This window comes from Takifugu flavidus, chromosome 14, assembly GCF_003711565.1.
Source record: "Takifugu flavidus isolate HTHZ2018 chromosome 14, ASM371156v2, whole genome shotgun sequence".
Lineage (NCBI taxonomy): Eukaryota > Metazoa > Chordata > Actinopteri > Tetraodontiformes > Tetraodontidae > Takifugu > Takifugu flavidus.
Window position 1 is genome coordinate 8,658,954 of NC_079533.1, and position 15,487 is coordinate 8,674,440.

The window sequence follows — 15,487 nt, forward strand, 5'->3', positions numbered from 1 at the left end:
CATTGTTACCATGTTTTTTAACTTTAAAAGCACTTCCCTTTCAGAGGCCGTGAGGTTCAAGGTCTCATTCTACTGTAAACTTTGGGTCCTCCAAGCTGCACGTAGTTTTCTTTTTTTTCCCATGAGCCACTGGGAAAACACCATTTAATCATGATCACAAATGTTTATTTTCTCCTTTAAAGACAATGAAGAAAATATTTCTGTCTAAATTTAAACTGACCTGTTGTTTTATACCAATCTACTATTAAACACAATGACAGAAAACTAGTTTAAATAAAAACTTTTAATCAAGTTAACACATTAGAATTATCAAGGAACACTCTGTCTAAGTCAGCAGATTTATTCCTTATTTCTGAAACACGTGTATTTCCAGACAAACTTCTTTACATACATTTATATAGATTTTCTGAAATATTTAAATCAAACTTGATGACTGTACTTTGGCTGCTTATTATAGTAATGGAACATTGTAATGTCTTCTAACATTTTCTAACATAATTTATTAAGCCAGAGGTGCTACACTACCAAGTTCTTCCCAGACCTTTCGTAGGATAACAATTCCGAACCCTTAATTGAGGTAAACGTCGGCTCCTTTTAGAATTTCCTGTTTTTCACTGAAGTAATCCCTAAACCAGAAAATATGGTCCTTCTTCTGCTGAACTGTCAGATAAGGGTTTTTGGACAGACCGACCACCACGAGCTCCATGAAATGACGAACTGGCCCTTGACGTGGAAATCCCTCCTCCAAGTGTTTCTCTAAGAAGACGTGTTCATAGAAGGAGACGCTAGCTTCCTCTTCCAGACCTGAAACCGAGCAAGAGGACAACTTCAGTCAGTGCCTTGATCAAGCAGAATTCAAGCTCTTGTGTCGTATAATAATCACCATCTTCGTTGTTGATGGGGTACTTCCACAGTTTTCCCTCCTTGGTCCACTGAATCATTTCCTCGAGTCCATTGCGGGCTTGGTGGTTGATTGACACGGACAACTGATTAGCGAATTCGACGTCCCAAAGAGTTGGTCGTGCTAAATAAAAAAAGACAGCAGTAAAACAAAAATGTTGCATTAGGTTCACATGACCAAACTACAGTATTATTTTTTAATAGAAAAGCATATTTAATTTGCCATGCAATGCCACTTATCCGCCTAACGATTAGGTCCTAATCATTTTGAGGTTCTCACATATAAAGCAAATAAAGCGACACACATGCCTTCTCACCGCGAGAAACTGAGTTTATTACGCAGCGCTCTCAAGCCGAGTTCTAAAAAGAGACTCAATTTATCTAGCTCATATCCTCTAACTTGGCAACTCGCAGCAAACACTCAAGATGCATGAAAGCATTACAGATTACTTAAACTATGCAGTTTGTGTGGACTTGTGTTGTGCAAAGGAAGTGTTGACAGGATTTGAGTGGCTAAATAGCCATGAATCATTTACTCTAAGGAATTGTAGCTCCAACTAATCAGTTGTAGATGCAAAAGGGAAACTTAAAAGTCTTCATTACCTGGTGCAAGTTCAGCTTCTTCACTGGTGGCTGGGGAGAAGATGTTAAGTCTCTTCCCTGAGTGAAAGCTCTTCCTAATAAAGAATATATTTATTCAAAACTTTGTCCCCACTGCAAAACATCAGGTTGGGAAGGAAATCAAAGCACTTACCTTCTCCGAATACCCTCCAGCTCACCAGTGATTGAGCGATCTTGCGTATATCCTCGCCCATCATCATCAAACCGGATTGGATTTGTAGCCCAAGATTTCTGTCTGTTGGTTCTCTTTCCTACTTTCATATCAGCAATAAGTCCCCTGGGAAAAAAACACATAAGAACTTAAATTACACAGAATTGAAGTCACAACTTAGATTAAATACTTTTCTACTCAAAACTCCAATACAGCAGCTGGATATATTATGCACATACCCAAGCTTTTGAGTGTCACCTTTCCTCTGAGACTCGGTTATAGACTCGTGCTGCCTCAGTTTTCTGAGTAGCTCAGATTCCACCTGGCTGCTGTTTGGAAGAGTGGAAGCAGCAGCAGATGCAGCTGTAACCAGTTCAGGGTCCAGTGTTTTACTATGAAACAGAATGTAAAGAGGATTTGAATATAACTGAAGAAACACAGACACTGCACATCTTTCTGAGGTGTTGCGTTTTGGATCAGCATCAGATAAGTAACCTGGGAGTCCTTGCCAAAGATATGCTAAAGGACCAAACTGAAAACCCCACAGCTGAAGAATGCAGCAACAAGCTTACCTCTCTGTTGAAGCCTCCCCTTTTGCCTGCTGAAACATACTGATGGTGCTCTCCATAGCGGCTGGCTTTGACATGGGTATGGACTGAGGACTTTGCCTAAATTTTACACCTTTGACCTTCCTTTTATTTGTTACTTCCACCTTCATGCCTCCAAGAAGGTCAAGGAGACTCTCTTTTCCACTCTTTGCCTTCACTTGTGTGTGCTGCTCAGTAATAACAGTTGGCTGTGACTGTGTTCTAATTCCATTGTCTTTACTTTCCTCGGCCATTATGATGCCTTTACTGGCAACTTCAACTTTCTGTTCATTTGAAAGGGGAGTTTCTGTTGGTTCACGCTCTCCATTTCCATTTGGTATGTCATTTTGACTAGACGAAGCGACACCACTTTGCTTTTCACACAGCTTGACTGATGTAGTGCAGAGAGATCTCACTCCAACTTCATCTGCAAACCTATGTAGGAGCAAAAGACAAGCTGTCAATAGGAATCTCTTTAGAAATAGTAAAATATGCCAATTGCTATTGAGCACAAGCATTTAAAATAGCATAGCAGTTGCAAAAATAAATATTATCAGACAGTACACGTTGTAATGTTATTCACACAAAAAAACAGACCATAAGCCTTTTGCAACACTCCTGTGGGTCATTTAGAACTCTTGCAATGTCAGACGGGGTATGTTGCAAAAGAAATGATCTGTCAGAAGTGCATCCTAATTAAAATACCCCTCTTAATATGCACATATTTCGGAAAAAATATAATAAAATGATTTAAGTAACCCTCCTCTGAAAACCCAAGTCAGCTGTGACATCCACTGTTTCATAACGTTGATTTCATGTGAAACTTACCAACAAACTTGGCCTTTGTCAAATTTAGATAATAACTCTGATGACTCGAGAGGATATTTTTTAGCAATACGCAAAGTTCGAAGTAAATATCTATACATGTTTGCTTGTAGCAATGTCCTTCCACGTTCCTGACGTTTCCTTAGTACGGCAAAAAGACACCATTGGAAACTCGAAGATGACATTGGTTCCGGCCAACAAGATGGATAATTTTATAAAAATCTGTTTTATTAGATTTTGATGGGAAAATTCGGTCAAACATTTAAATCGTATAAATTATTTTTTCTACATTTGATTTTTAATCATTTAAATTTGTATGTACTGTATTTTCTTGATTCGAAAAAAAAGAGCGGCGAGCGCCTCGTTAAAGTCTCGCGAGACGACAACCGGAACGTGACTCAAAATGGCGGAGCAACACAAGCGCTAATTCATTAATAGAGGTCTCAGCAGCAAACGTTCGATTAGTTTAGTTATTTACTTTAAGAGATGGACATACTTAAAGAAAAATTGTCTATGCACAAAAATTATTATTGCAAATCTCGACACTGACTGTTTTGAATTCGCAATACCTAGACAACATCGGAAGGGAGGGGAACTTCACGCAGGTACAAACGTCAACTCAGCGGCAGCTAACTTACTAGCCTAACCGCTACCATTCAACATATTTGAATTCCTGTAATGATACGTTAAACAAAAGTGCAATCCATAAACGACTTAAAACTAATGCAGTTTTAATTTCACTATGTTGCTCTTGCACTGATTTAAAATATGTTTTTGTGGCATGTGCGCTATATGTTGTTGGTGACTTATCGCCCGTCAGATTGTGAACCCGCTCTTAGGCTTTTTTAAATATTAGGTTTAAAATATCCCTAAAATCCCATTTTTCTCTTATATTTGATCATTTTCGATGTATTTATCAACCACTCTGAGTTACAGTGGTTGCAATCATTGCTCTGATACTGATAGCAGAATGCTCATCCTCTATAAAGGAGTGCATTTATTAAATCGGCCTACAAATGTATAATTCATTGTTTATCCTTCAAGTTATGTGTAACATATTTAGACGTATACTTTTTATCAAGTTTAACCAAGCCAAAAGTGCAATCATATTGTAATGTTTCCCCACCATTTCTTTGATACACTACACATTTAAAATACATTTTATTGAAATTATAAGTCAATTCAGTTTAAAAAAAAATAAAAATTACTTTGTATCCTGTTGGCTAATATTTAGGTGCAGTTTAAAAGAACATGAGCATTTCAAATGGAAGCTTCTAAAAATGTACTAGTAATTATTTGTCAGCACTGTATATTTTTGTGCCCAGTTTACAGAACTGATATTCACCTCTATGTTACAGGTGCTCAGAACAATAACAGCCCTCCATTGCACATATAGATTTTAAACCTTCTGTGTTAATGCATTTTGTCTGTGTTTTTCTTTTCATGGTGAATATGAAGTGTTTACAATCCTAAATTATTTTGGCTATGAAATAATTGGCAACGGTATTTTCAGTTTTGACGTGATGTGTTTTGCGTCCTTTCCTTCACGTTATAGGTAGATGTGTTTCATTAGCAGGATATTAAGTGATTACACTAATAGTCCCAGCATAATATTTTCTTTTCCAGTCTTGATTTAAAAGATCAACCCTGTGTAATATTTTAGTCTTCTCGTATTGCGAAATTGAAAGAAATGTGTGGCCTAACAACAACAAAGGCTGTAGTAAAAACACTATAGAAGATGACTTCATCTTTGTATGTACAGTATAATAGACGTGACATTCACCAACCTATTCACTTTTGTTAGCCATGGCGGAAGAACGACGGCAGAAACAATGTTCGGTCGTCCTGCCCACGGAGTCCATGAAGGCCATGGCAGAGTCTATTGGAGTGGGACAGTTACAGGAAGAAAGCTGTGTTGCTCTGAGTGAAGAAGTCAGCTACCGAATAAAAGAAATTGCACAGGTATGGATATATTTTGTTGTCTGTAAACTCCTATGAAACTGTGGGTTTTAAACGGGGCCACGTCCTGTCTTTCTCCCTTTTCCATAGGATGCACTCAAATTCATGCGTCATGGGAAGAGGCGTAAATTAACTACCAGCGACATAGATAATGCTCTCAAGCTAAAAAATGTGGAGGTAAAGGGGAAGCTACACTCGTAAAGAACAAAAATGGTCCTGATGAAATTGAGTCGGTCTAACTTCTGTCTTCTGTGTGATTCCTCTCCTTCAAGCCCCTTTACGGCTTTCAGTCGCAAGAGTTTATCCCATTTCGCTTTGCAAGCGGTGGTGGAAGAGAGCTTCATTTTTATGAGGAAAAGGAAGTCGACCTTAGTGATATTATCAACACGCCCCTTCCCAGAGTTCCACTAGATGTGTCTCTAAAAGGTTTGTACCCTTCACAGATATTCATCGAGCGTTTCACTACATGCGACCATAATTCAGGTTTTTGTATGATGTTAGATATTGTTACTATAGGTTTTATTACTATTATCGTATGCATTTTATACCACCTGCTTGTTTGTCAACCCACAGCCCACTGGTTAAGTATTGAGGGGATGCAGCCTGCGATTCCAGAAAATCCACCACCCGGTGAGTCTTGATTATTCACGTTTCTCTGAAAATAGACCAGATGTGTCCGAAAATAAAATTGTTGATTTTATTTATTTCTTTTCAGTCCCAAAAGAGCAACAAAAAGTTGAATCAACGGAGCCCCTCAAAGTTGTCAAACCTGGTCAAGAGGAGGAAGGCACCATCCAAGGCAAAACCCAGGGGGCAACAGCTGCAGATGGCAAAGGTCAGTATTTTCTGGTAGAGTGAAATGGAAAATTCTTTTCCTCTCCTGCTACCATACATCCTTCTTTTCTTTTTTGACTTTCCCTTCATACAGGAAAGGATAAGGGGCTGATACGGTTGAAGCCACGCAGCACTCACGAGCTTTCTGTAGAACAGCAGCTCTACTACAAGGAAATCACGGAAGCGTGTGTTGGTTCCTGTGAAGCCAAGAGAGCTGTAAGTCATGCCTGTCTGGCTGCTTCCATTGTGTTGGATACTGTGCTCAGTGTACCGGTGTAAGGTACCTTCTTATCAAAATAACATATCAGCACAATGAAAACATAACAGAAAAACTGTTAAAAAAAAAAAAAAAGCATTGTTATCGGTGTGATACGTGTTTAACTAGTGTGCATACCTGCTTTATTCAGGAAGCTCTACAGAGTATTGCTACAGATCCTGGATTGTATCAGATGCTCCCAAGATTCAGCACCTTTATATCTGAAGGGGTGAGCTTCATTTTCTTTTTCCGCTTCATTAATACATAATAGTATAAGCTGAAGGTCCTGCCTTTTTTCTCCTCAAAGGTTCGTGTTAATGTGGTGCAAAACAACCTGGCTCTACTCATCTATCTGATGCGGATGGTCAAAGCTCTGATGGACAACCCCACCCTGTATTTGGAGAAATATGTGAGTGCTGCAATCAAAATGTGCTCCTTGTTAACGGAGCTCACTTCCATCTTTGATTTTTCTGTTTTAATCGCAGCTGCATGAGCTCATCCCAGCTGTGGTGACGTGCATCGTCAGTAAGCAGCTGTGCCTGCGGCCAGATGTCGACAACCACTGGGCTCTGCGCGACTTTGCTGCTCGCCTCATGGCCCAGAGCTGCAAAACCTTCAGTACCACAACCAACAACATCCAGTCCCGAATCACCAAAACTTTTACTAAGGTGGGCTTTCCTTGTTAAGGAATTCAGAAGCAAATGTTGCGTTTAAATCGTCAGTGATCTGATGATATCCTTTGTTATATGTCACTAATCCTAATTTGCAGAGTTTACTGGATGACAAAACCCAGTGGACGACACGTTACGGCTGCATCGCTGGACTTGCTGAACTCGGACCTGACGTGAGTTTGCTGCTGTCTTTATATCCCAGCCCTCATCGGCTGTATCGTTGGGATCTTCACCAACCTCTTGTTTTTCTGCTTTTTTTCAGGTGATTAAGACATTGATCCTTCCTCGGCTTACTGTAGAGGGTGCTCGCATCAAAGCAGTGATGGAGGGACAGGTGGTCTCCAATATTGATAAGATAGGAGCAGAACATGTTCAAAGCCTCTTACTGGTAATAAAGGAACTGGATTTAAAGAAACCATTTTTCTACACTGGTGCTGAGGATTCTACTATTCGAAATGTCTTTACCTGTCGTAGAAACACTGTGCAAGTGTTATTGCCAAGGTCCGATCCCCACCTGACAGCGTAGAACAGTATCGGACAGACTACGGTTATCTGGGACCCATGCTTTGCTCCCATGTAATCAAGGCCAGGACCCAAGCGGCTCTGCAGGCGCAGCAAGTCAATAGAACCACGTTAACGATCACCCAGGTACATCATCTGTCAATCATCTGCTGGGTGGAATTGACCAGATAGCTGATCAGTTATCAATGATCTCTCTGTCACAGCCTCGTCCCACCCTCACCGTCTCACAGAGTGGGCTGAGCGGTTCATCAGGGCCACGCACGCCAAGCATCATTAAAGTTCCCAGCTTCCTCACCCTGATGTCGCCACGTCCTGGGACCCCGTCGCAGCCCTCCCCACCAGCAACAAAATACATCGTCATGGCAACAAGTGCAGGGCCCGCCTCCACTCAGCAGGTACATTAATTACACTGCAGATGGCGCCCTTTATTCAGAAATTGCACTTATTTGGGGTCATTTAATTTGTTCTCCAGGTGATCACCATCAGCTCCTCCCAGTCTGCCTCACCAGTCACCAGCACTGTTCCCAGTGCCACGTCAACCCTGCAGCCTTTGGTGAAACTGGAGTCCAGTGGCCCCGGACTGACGGCCTCCCGGCCGATGCAGAAGTGCATCGTCGTATCTCTCCCCTCGTCTGCCTCCTCCTCTTTAGAGTCAAAGAGCTCTGTGTTACCAAACTCAGTTTCAACCCCGGTGGAAACGGGGATGAAGCTGGAGAGGTCCGAGTCCCCCGGAGCCAGCACACAGTCGCCACACTGAGACTGAGCAGAAACGGTGGTTGTTTTTTTTCTTTTTTAAAATCATGGTTCTGAAGCTGAACAAGAGTGTTTGGGCTGAACTCAAAGCAGTAATCTCAGGAGGAGGTATCAAGGAATTGAAACATTTTAGTGACAAAGCGCAAATGTGATGTAAATATATTAATGCCCAATGAGAGAGGAAGTCTGTCGGTAAAAACTGTAATGTTCAGCTTATATTCTTATTGATACCATGTGCTTTTGTACTAAATAAATCCCATTTTTTATGACATCTGTTCATTGGCTCGTGCTCTTTTATAATTCTTGGGGAAAACTGCATTTAAGTGATCCCTGGTCAAAATAAATGTGTTAAAGGCTTCAATGACTGCAATGGATCCCGTTTGTAATCAGCAGTTTTAATTATTTTACATTGATGACACGCAAACAGCGTCTGTGAAAACAAAAGCCATTATTAACTTAGATGATTAATTTTTTTAAATTTTTGTTCTGTGAGATATTTTCTTATCGGACAGTTTTCCCTGTTAAAACTGCATGATTGGCGCGTGAGGGGGGAGGGGGCGGGCCCTCCCGTGAAAGTGACCATAAAAACCGGAAGTGCTGCGTTCACGTTTCCTCCGCACACATGGATGTCAAACTGCGAGCGGCGAGGAAAGAGGACTGCAGGGAGATCAGCAGGATGGTCATGGTGAGCGGGTTCTTCTAGGGGTTCCTCATGCTGCTCAACGTTTAAGTGCACGCTTTGACCACTGTGTTGCCTGTTTTGTGCACTTCTCAGGAGCTGGCGGTGTTTGATAAAATGCCAGATCAAGTGAAAATCTCTCACGAAGGTATTGTCACATTTACACTGAAATGTAACTGCTCACTTCATGCTGCGTCAAAACTTCCACAAAAATATCCACGTTTTGATTCAATGAACAACTGCAGAATGTGTGTTATTAGTAACTTGAATGCGCTGAATTCTTTTCTGTGTTTAATTAACGATTAAAGACAGCTTATATTTTTATTGTTCTGATGGGGGAAAAAAAGCAAACAGAAAGGAAGAAACTTTACATAATGAGTCAACATTATACTGGCACAGGGCTCGGCGGCCCTAGAGCCGCCCTAGTGGCTCCCCTGGAAAAAGATGGTGTGAATATATTGTTTTAATATAATTTCTGTAGGGGGAAAAACATGACAAACATTCTTAACGTTTTCCAATGCTATAAAAATGTGTATAATAAATATTTAATTTCAACATCTCATTATAATGGAAGTTAAAGCACCATCATGCAGCACAGTAGTTACGTGGTGCGTCATCCATGATGCGCTGCAGGGAAAATAAATATTTAATCATGAAACTATTTTAACCAGGTGCTGCTGGAGAGCTGCTGATCCATTTGAACGGTTATTTAGAACTGAAGATTTTTCATTGTTTTGCTGATTACAAATTCTGCTCTGAATTTTGCAACTACATCTTTGCACATAAGTAAGTAGTCTCTTTTGTTTTGTTAAGAGTTGGAGCGGGACGGATTCTGCCAGAATCCCTTGTTTGAATGCATCGTTGCAGAAGTGCCAGAGGAGCATAAATCCAGAGGTCGGGTGTCTTTTCTTATGCCTCACTTTCAGTCCACAGATCTCTGTTCAACACTGTCGTCTGCTGTCTCTCTTTCAGGCTTTGCAGTCGTCGGATATGCTCTTTATTTCTACACCTACAGCACATGGAAAGGACCCTCAGCATATCTAGAAGACCTCTACGTGATGCCAGAATTCAGAGGTAAATTGATACAGCACTTAATGAATGTGAAGGCAGAAATTGATTCCCAAGTCATATAATCCCAACCTTGTGCAGGGAAGGGCATTGGCAAGGGTTTGTTGTCCAAAGTCGCTGAGGTAAGAACGGCTTTTAATCCCCTTAATGTTAAACATCAAGAAAGATCATTGTCTTTATGAGTGGTTAATATTTCTTCAGGTGGTTAAAAAGAAGGGGTGTGCACGGCTGCAGCTGTCCGTGTTGGAATGGAATACTAACGCACAGAATTTGTACACATCTAAGGGAGCGCAGGATCTGACCGTCAGCGAGGGCTGGCACGCTATGCGGTTCGAAGGACAACACCTGGATAATTTAGCTGGTGAAGCACCTAAAGAGTGACCCAAGATAATCGATATTGAATTTTCAGAAATAACCCTTTCCAGTCCTTTAAAATCCTTTTTTGTAAAATTCAAAATGTATTTAAAATCGGTCCTACATTTATTTGAAGTGGAATGTTTCCCATAGAACAGATCTGTCTTGGAAATGTCAGGTCATTAAATGTTTCTCCTCATTTTATGGTTTTAAAATGTACCTAATCCAACCAGTTTTCTGAATATTTTGAACTGATTTGACCTGAAAGTTCCTGCTTTAGTACTATTTAGCGCCACTTGGGGGCAGCTTTGCTCATTCGATGCACCTTATGACGCACGTGTGGCGCACAGAATGTAGATAAACTTTACATTTCTGATTCATCGACTGTTGTGTGTCCCCTTTTTTAAAGTGTATAATGTAGAACTCAAAGTGGTTAAATTTTGTCAAGACTGCACAGTATCAAAATAAGTATGTAAATACAACACATTGCTCTTTCCTTTTGGCAGCCAGAGAGTCAAAGCTAATAAGACACAATCAATTTTAAAAAATGTTGTTACCAACACTTTTTTTTTTTTTTTTTTTTGCGATCATGTAGAATAAAAGTGTGTGTGTGGGGGGGAAGTACAGAGTTCATATCTCAGTAGTTCAACGAGAGGGGAGATAAACGGTGTTTGACAAACAATAACTGGTCAACAGTTACAGACCAGACCCGAATAGTTTGATGAAACACAAACCCGACCAGATGTTTGGGGATCTTTCTTGTTCCTCTTGGAAGGGCGTAACCTGTGTATCCTGTTACTTATTCATCTCCATAATTGTGTTACTCATTGCACATTTCCAGGAGATTTCAGGCAACTCTGCCCATTAAAAACTGTCTCAGAAAGTTTGAAGCCATTTTCCTATTTCCAGGTATTCAGCATCATTCCAGGTCGCAGCGATCATTATTCTATATTTGGATCCCTTGGGCCTGTAGTTCAAACATGGCAAGATATAAAATATGGTGTGTGTGTGTGTCAGCTGCTGTCAAACTCTTAGTTTTATTTCTGTTACGGAGCTGCTCCACCTTTAAGGTTATTTCCCATGGTAACGGCCAGAGGTTCTAATGATAAAATAAAGAGCAAGACAATGAAATTATAATAAATTTCTCTTATTAATTTGTGTAAAAAACATATAAAGACACACAAGGCCTTCCAGGTAAAACCTGAATGACATTAAAAATCCACACGCGCCAAATGTACAGTAAAAGATAACAATGTTGTGTCCTAACTGAAAAACATAGTTTTGTGTGTTCGTAGTTGTTGTTCCAGGTCAGGTGATTGATTAGCCAGCTAGTATTGCTGCTGGAAAAAGGGAGTATATATGTAATCACTGTAAATGTAACCATGTAAGTATTCAGTTTATAATAGATACACTGTTTCTGCTCTTTATTATCTTGCAGTTTTTCCTTGCTAAGTCAATAAGAAGTTTAGTGTCGTTACACAATAAAAATAAAGCCTTTATATATAATATAATGAAAATGAAAGACTAAAGTTCAAACTGGGTTGAGTTAAGAGCTTTTTACTAGAGTAAAAGCTCTTATCTAGTCTACAATAGTGTGTTTCATCGTAATTGCTGCGCTCTCATATTCCATTTGCAATAATAAACCATTGTGAACGTGCACGTGACTGTCAGACGTAAGCGTTTCTCCCGTAGTTGCTGGGGATGGAGAACGATGTCGGTGTGGCTGTCAGCACGCGTCCTCGAGATGATGGTTGATATGGGTACGATCTAGAACACAAGAGGTCAGGTTAGACCGTTGGCTTCGTTGACAGGGGATCGGTAAAGGCGATGCCTACATTTTTTCTTGGGGTGTCGTGAGCTTGCACGCACACACCAGGCACGACCCTCCGCAGATGGCCAGCGTGGCTGAAGACCAGCCGATGTACAGGCCCTCGCCGATCTCGTACCTGCGGCACGGTCACACGTGAGCTCGCGGCCGAAGGCAGCATGTGCCGTCTGGTTTGTGCAGACTTACTTTGTCCCGGGGTAAAACTGGTCGAAGAACTGCTGCGTGATGTTGGCTGCATACCAAGACACGGCGATCATGGTGCAGATGCCTGCAACACAAGGCGTCTTCAGAGAGATGCTGCTGGGGTCTCTGTTTTCACTGTAAAGTCGATTCTATGACCTATAAAACACTATGCAGATGCAAAGAAGTTGTCTTCCGGTTCATGGAGCCCACCCAGACTTGTGAGCAACACCTGATCCACCTCTCGAGGTGTTTAGTGTTACAGACAGGCTGTTCTCCTTTCCCAGACATTCTAAAAACATGTTTGCCCTACGCTCCGCCCGGTCCTGCGCCATTACCTTGTAGTAGAAAGAACACGCCTCCAATCGCAGCGATCCTCCCCTTCAGAAGGTAATTTTCCCCTCCGATCTTGGAGCACTGCATCCCAGAGAGGGTGGCCACGATCCCGAAAGACCCAAACACGATCGAAGCGATCATGAGTGCCCGGGAGGCTTGAATGTACCCTGTGGGGGGAAATGAGATTGAAAGATACGCCTGTCCACCCTGGCAGGTCTCTCTTACACCAGTCAGGATGGTTTCAGCGAGCTTTGAATCAAATCGGCTCAAGTTTTTAGTTAAAAATGCTTCACTCCCTTTGAAACGACAAGCAGACGCTCCCTCCACCTCAACTAGTCCCAAAAGATGTCCATCTTTTTTTGGCCTGTTCTTCAGATTTATTGTTGGAATATAAATGATACAGTACTTGTCTGGGTTCACTGAGTTTACTTCTCTTATCTGTAACTTTCTCGGTTTTACTGCTGCAGGCCTTTTAAACAGGATCCCATCAAGATAAACACCACATTTGAGCCAACACTCAAACTCTGTAAACAGTGTGTTTAGAGAGAAACTAACATTGAGCTAGTTTTCGGTTTTAAAATCCGTTCCCTCGGTTGTTTGTATGGATCCAGCACGGGCTTCCGCCAGGTAAGAAGCTCTCAATACTAAATAAACTACAAAGCAGGTGTATTAGCCTGCGTCCCATCATCCATAAATAGTCTAACCCGTCTCGGCGTTGGCCACATACCATTAAGTGCAAGCAGAGAGGGGAAGTCGCGGCAGTTGTGGACCCCCGTAGAGTCCGTGGCGCAGGACATCCACAGGTTTTCATAGATGGTGGAGGTGGTGATGACGTTACCGTCCACCGTGGAGACTTTCCAGTATCGGTTTGGGAGGGCCACTCCAACCATCAGCCAGGCAATAAACCCCAAAAAGAAGGCGAGGGCTTCCACTATCGCATTCATGCTTCCTTTGAGCTTTTCTCCCAAGAATGAAGACTTTGGCGTCCCGGACCGTCAGCGCCAGAGGTTCAACGTCCCGGAACACTCGTGGCCAACTCTAAAGCTCTGATGCTATAGAAATCTACGAATTAATGATTAATTCCTAAGCACCTACTCGTGATTTCCCCCCCATTATTCTCAATTCTATTTTCTGGGAGTGTTAAACAAACTGAGGTGAGGTCCAACCCTCCAGCTCGCTAATGACCGCAGACCTCCAGCCATCCGTCACCACTTGACACCTGCGCTTTGAACGCTGTATCAATAACATCAAACTATGATTGATGGCCCTCAAGTCTCTCGCTTCGCCCCAGGGATGGTGGATGGAGCGGCCTAACGGGGAGGGGGTGGCGAGGGAGCATCACACTGACCCACAGAGGACCATTCTCCGCCGTCCTATCAGTAAAAGCTGTTTGCTCGTCCAACACCTGAGCCTGAGAAGACGTCACCGCTTTAACAAATGAGGCTGATATCAGGGCTTTATCTCCCCGGTGAAGGACCACCTCAAAGTTCGGGTCGCACCTACACAAGCACCTTTTTTGTCACCTTTTGTGTGATGTTTTGAGGGGTTAGTTGTTTATTTTTTTTATTTTTTTGCACAGTTCTTGGTGAGTTCAGTGGTGTTTAAATAAAAACTATTTTCCTTGAATTATAAGAGAATTTTGTCTTTTCGAACATCAAAAACTGGTTTTATACTCTTTAAAAAAAACTACACCCAAAGAAATCACTGTTTCACTTATTTTGTCGCGTGCAATTGCACCTTTCTTGCATTCATCTCTCGTCTGTACTGGATTTTCATGTGTATTTTTTTAGAATAAGCTGCAGTTATATTCAGAAAATAAAGTTAGAAATGCCATGCAAATATCATTCAAAGGTGTTTTTCTCCCTCTAATGATAAATTAGAGATTTTTTTAAAAAAAAGCTGTCTTATTAAACATAACCAAATTTTGTGCAAAGAACTAAAGTAATTAAGTCATTATTATACCTTTTAATTGTATTTATATTATAATTACCTTACCATAGTTTTTAATCATTTTTTTCCTTACAAATAGACTAGTTGACGATAATTAACTCTGTTTTAACCCACCTGGGAGAGCAAAAAGGGACGGAAAATCCCAACAGTTATAGATTCCCGTTGAATCGCTCGCACACGACATCCAAAGATTCTCGTAGATTGTGGAGGTGGTTATGACACTGCCGTCTGTGGTGGATTCTTTCCAGTACTGGTCCTGCAGCGACACAAAAATCATGATCCACGCTGCAAATCCGAGGAAAAGTGCTGTCACCTCTAGGACATCTTTCATTGTGCAAGTCATCTACAGATGATTGTGATCCCTGCCTGTGCAGCTCTGCCTGCAACCTCTGCTATCTAATCACTTGCAGGTTCCCAGCTTCCCTTTTACCTGTTAAACGTAAACCTGCATCAATTTGAATATTGTTTTAAAGGCTGCAGCTTTATTATGTCGGCTATTCCCGCCCAAAATCGATTTCACATGGCTGACACGTTACCATAGAGATGAAAGTGTACAATGAGCCTCCCCCTTTCCCTCTTTTTTTGATTGGCACTGGAGGCAGATGTAGCCTGAGTTGTCGCGGATGAATTAACTGCTGAGTCAGCACCTTCCAATCTAACTCTCGATTTATTGGAGTTTAATTGTGCACCCATCCCTGAAAGATGAGGATGACACAGATCATGGGGGTGTAATCCTGCCACGACTGTCACCTCATCCTCCTGCCTGGCCTGTGTCATCTTCTGAGGAACTGGTAGCCTCAGACTTTGAGGTCATCTCGAGTTCCGTGAGCAAACGCTGCAGGAGGGTGACTGATTGAAGGCCGAGAGGCTCTGCTTTAGTGCAGGTTAGGCATTAAAGGTGAAACAAAAGATGCCTTGAAATCCCCTTTCTTTGCAAGTCCATTTTTTATGCCGCGTACATTAACGCCGACGGCTGCTCTTAGGAGAGGCGTTGACTTTGTACAGAGCTGTCA

At 41.7% G+C, this 15,487-nt stretch overlaps 4 protein-coding genes across 5 annotated transcripts; 2 read left to right on the forward strand and 2 right to left on the reverse strand.

Moving 5' to 3' along the window:
- Nucleotides 1-265: 265 nt before the first annotated feature.
- Nucleotides 266-3,270, reverse strand: mrps31 (mitochondrial ribosomal protein S31). The gene is made up of 7 exons (XM_057054786.1): nucleotides 3,088-3,270; nucleotides 2,245-2,694; nucleotides 1,912-2,064; nucleotides 1,655-1,798; nucleotides 1,504-1,577; nucleotides 884-1,024; nucleotides 266-804 (listed from the first exon to the last, which is right to left on the reverse strand). Exons 1-7 carry the CDS (start codon nucleotides 3,267-3,269, stop codon nucleotides 569-571), a joined length of 1,380 nt encoding a protein of 459 aa, XP_056910766.1. The 5' UTR covers nucleotide 3,270; the 3' UTR covers nucleotides 266-568.
- A 182-nt stretch (nucleotides 3,271-3,452) lies between these two features.
- On the forward strand, nucleotides 3,453-8,350 carry taf6 (TAF6 RNA polymerase II, TATA box binding protein (TBP)-associated factor). The gene is made up of 15 exons (XM_057054785.1): nucleotides 3,453-3,689; nucleotides 4,889-5,046; nucleotides 5,134-5,220; nucleotides 5,316-5,469; nucleotides 5,617-5,673; nucleotides 5,759-5,878; nucleotides 5,972-6,093; nucleotides 6,285-6,362; nucleotides 6,441-6,542; nucleotides 6,619-6,801; nucleotides 6,903-6,977; nucleotides 7,067-7,192; nucleotides 7,279-7,452; nucleotides 7,530-7,721; nucleotides 7,799-8,350. Exons 2-15 carry the CDS (start codon nucleotides 4,891-4,893, stop codon nucleotides 8,081-8,083), a joined length of 1,911 nt encoding a protein of 636 aa, XP_056910765.1. The 5' UTR covers nucleotides 3,453-3,689; nucleotides 4,889-4,890; the 3' UTR covers nucleotides 8,084-8,350.
- Nucleotides 8,351-8,644: 294 nt separating this feature from the next.
- sat2b (spermidine/spermine N1-acetyltransferase family member 2b) lies at nucleotides 8,645-10,561 on the forward strand. The gene is made up of 6 exons (XM_057054985.1): nucleotides 8,645-8,764; nucleotides 8,855-8,906; nucleotides 9,572-9,652; nucleotides 9,731-9,832; nucleotides 9,908-9,948; nucleotides 10,028-10,561. The coding sequence occupies exons 1-6, from the start codon at nucleotides 8,702-8,704 to the stop codon at nucleotides 10,205-10,207; spliced, it is 519 nt and encodes a 172-aa protein (XP_056910965.1). The 5' UTR covers nucleotides 8,645-8,701; the 3' UTR covers nucleotides 10,208-10,561.
- Nucleotides 10,562-11,329: 768 nt separating this feature from the next.
- LOC130537885 (claudin-15-like) lies at nucleotides 11,330-14,905 on the reverse strand. 2 transcript variants are annotated; one of them, XM_057054983.1, is made up of 5 exons: nucleotides 14,589-14,905; nucleotides 12,527-12,691; nucleotides 12,195-12,276; nucleotides 12,016-12,126; nucleotides 11,330-11,947 (listed from the first exon to the last, which is right to left on the reverse strand). In XM_057054983.1, the coding sequence occupies exons 1-5, from the start codon at nucleotides 14,815-14,817 to the stop codon at nucleotides 11,848-11,850; spliced, it is 687 nt and encodes a 228-aa protein (XP_056910963.1). In that variant the 5' UTR covers nucleotides 14,818-14,905; the 3' UTR covers nucleotides 11,330-11,847. The 2 variants fall into 2 exon arrangements, with proteins under 2 accessions (XP_056910963.1, XP_056910964.1); XM_057054984.1 differs by lacking the exon at nucleotides 14,589-14,905 and adding an exon at nucleotides 13,252-13,468.
- Nucleotides 14,906-15,487: the final 582 nt, after the last annotated feature.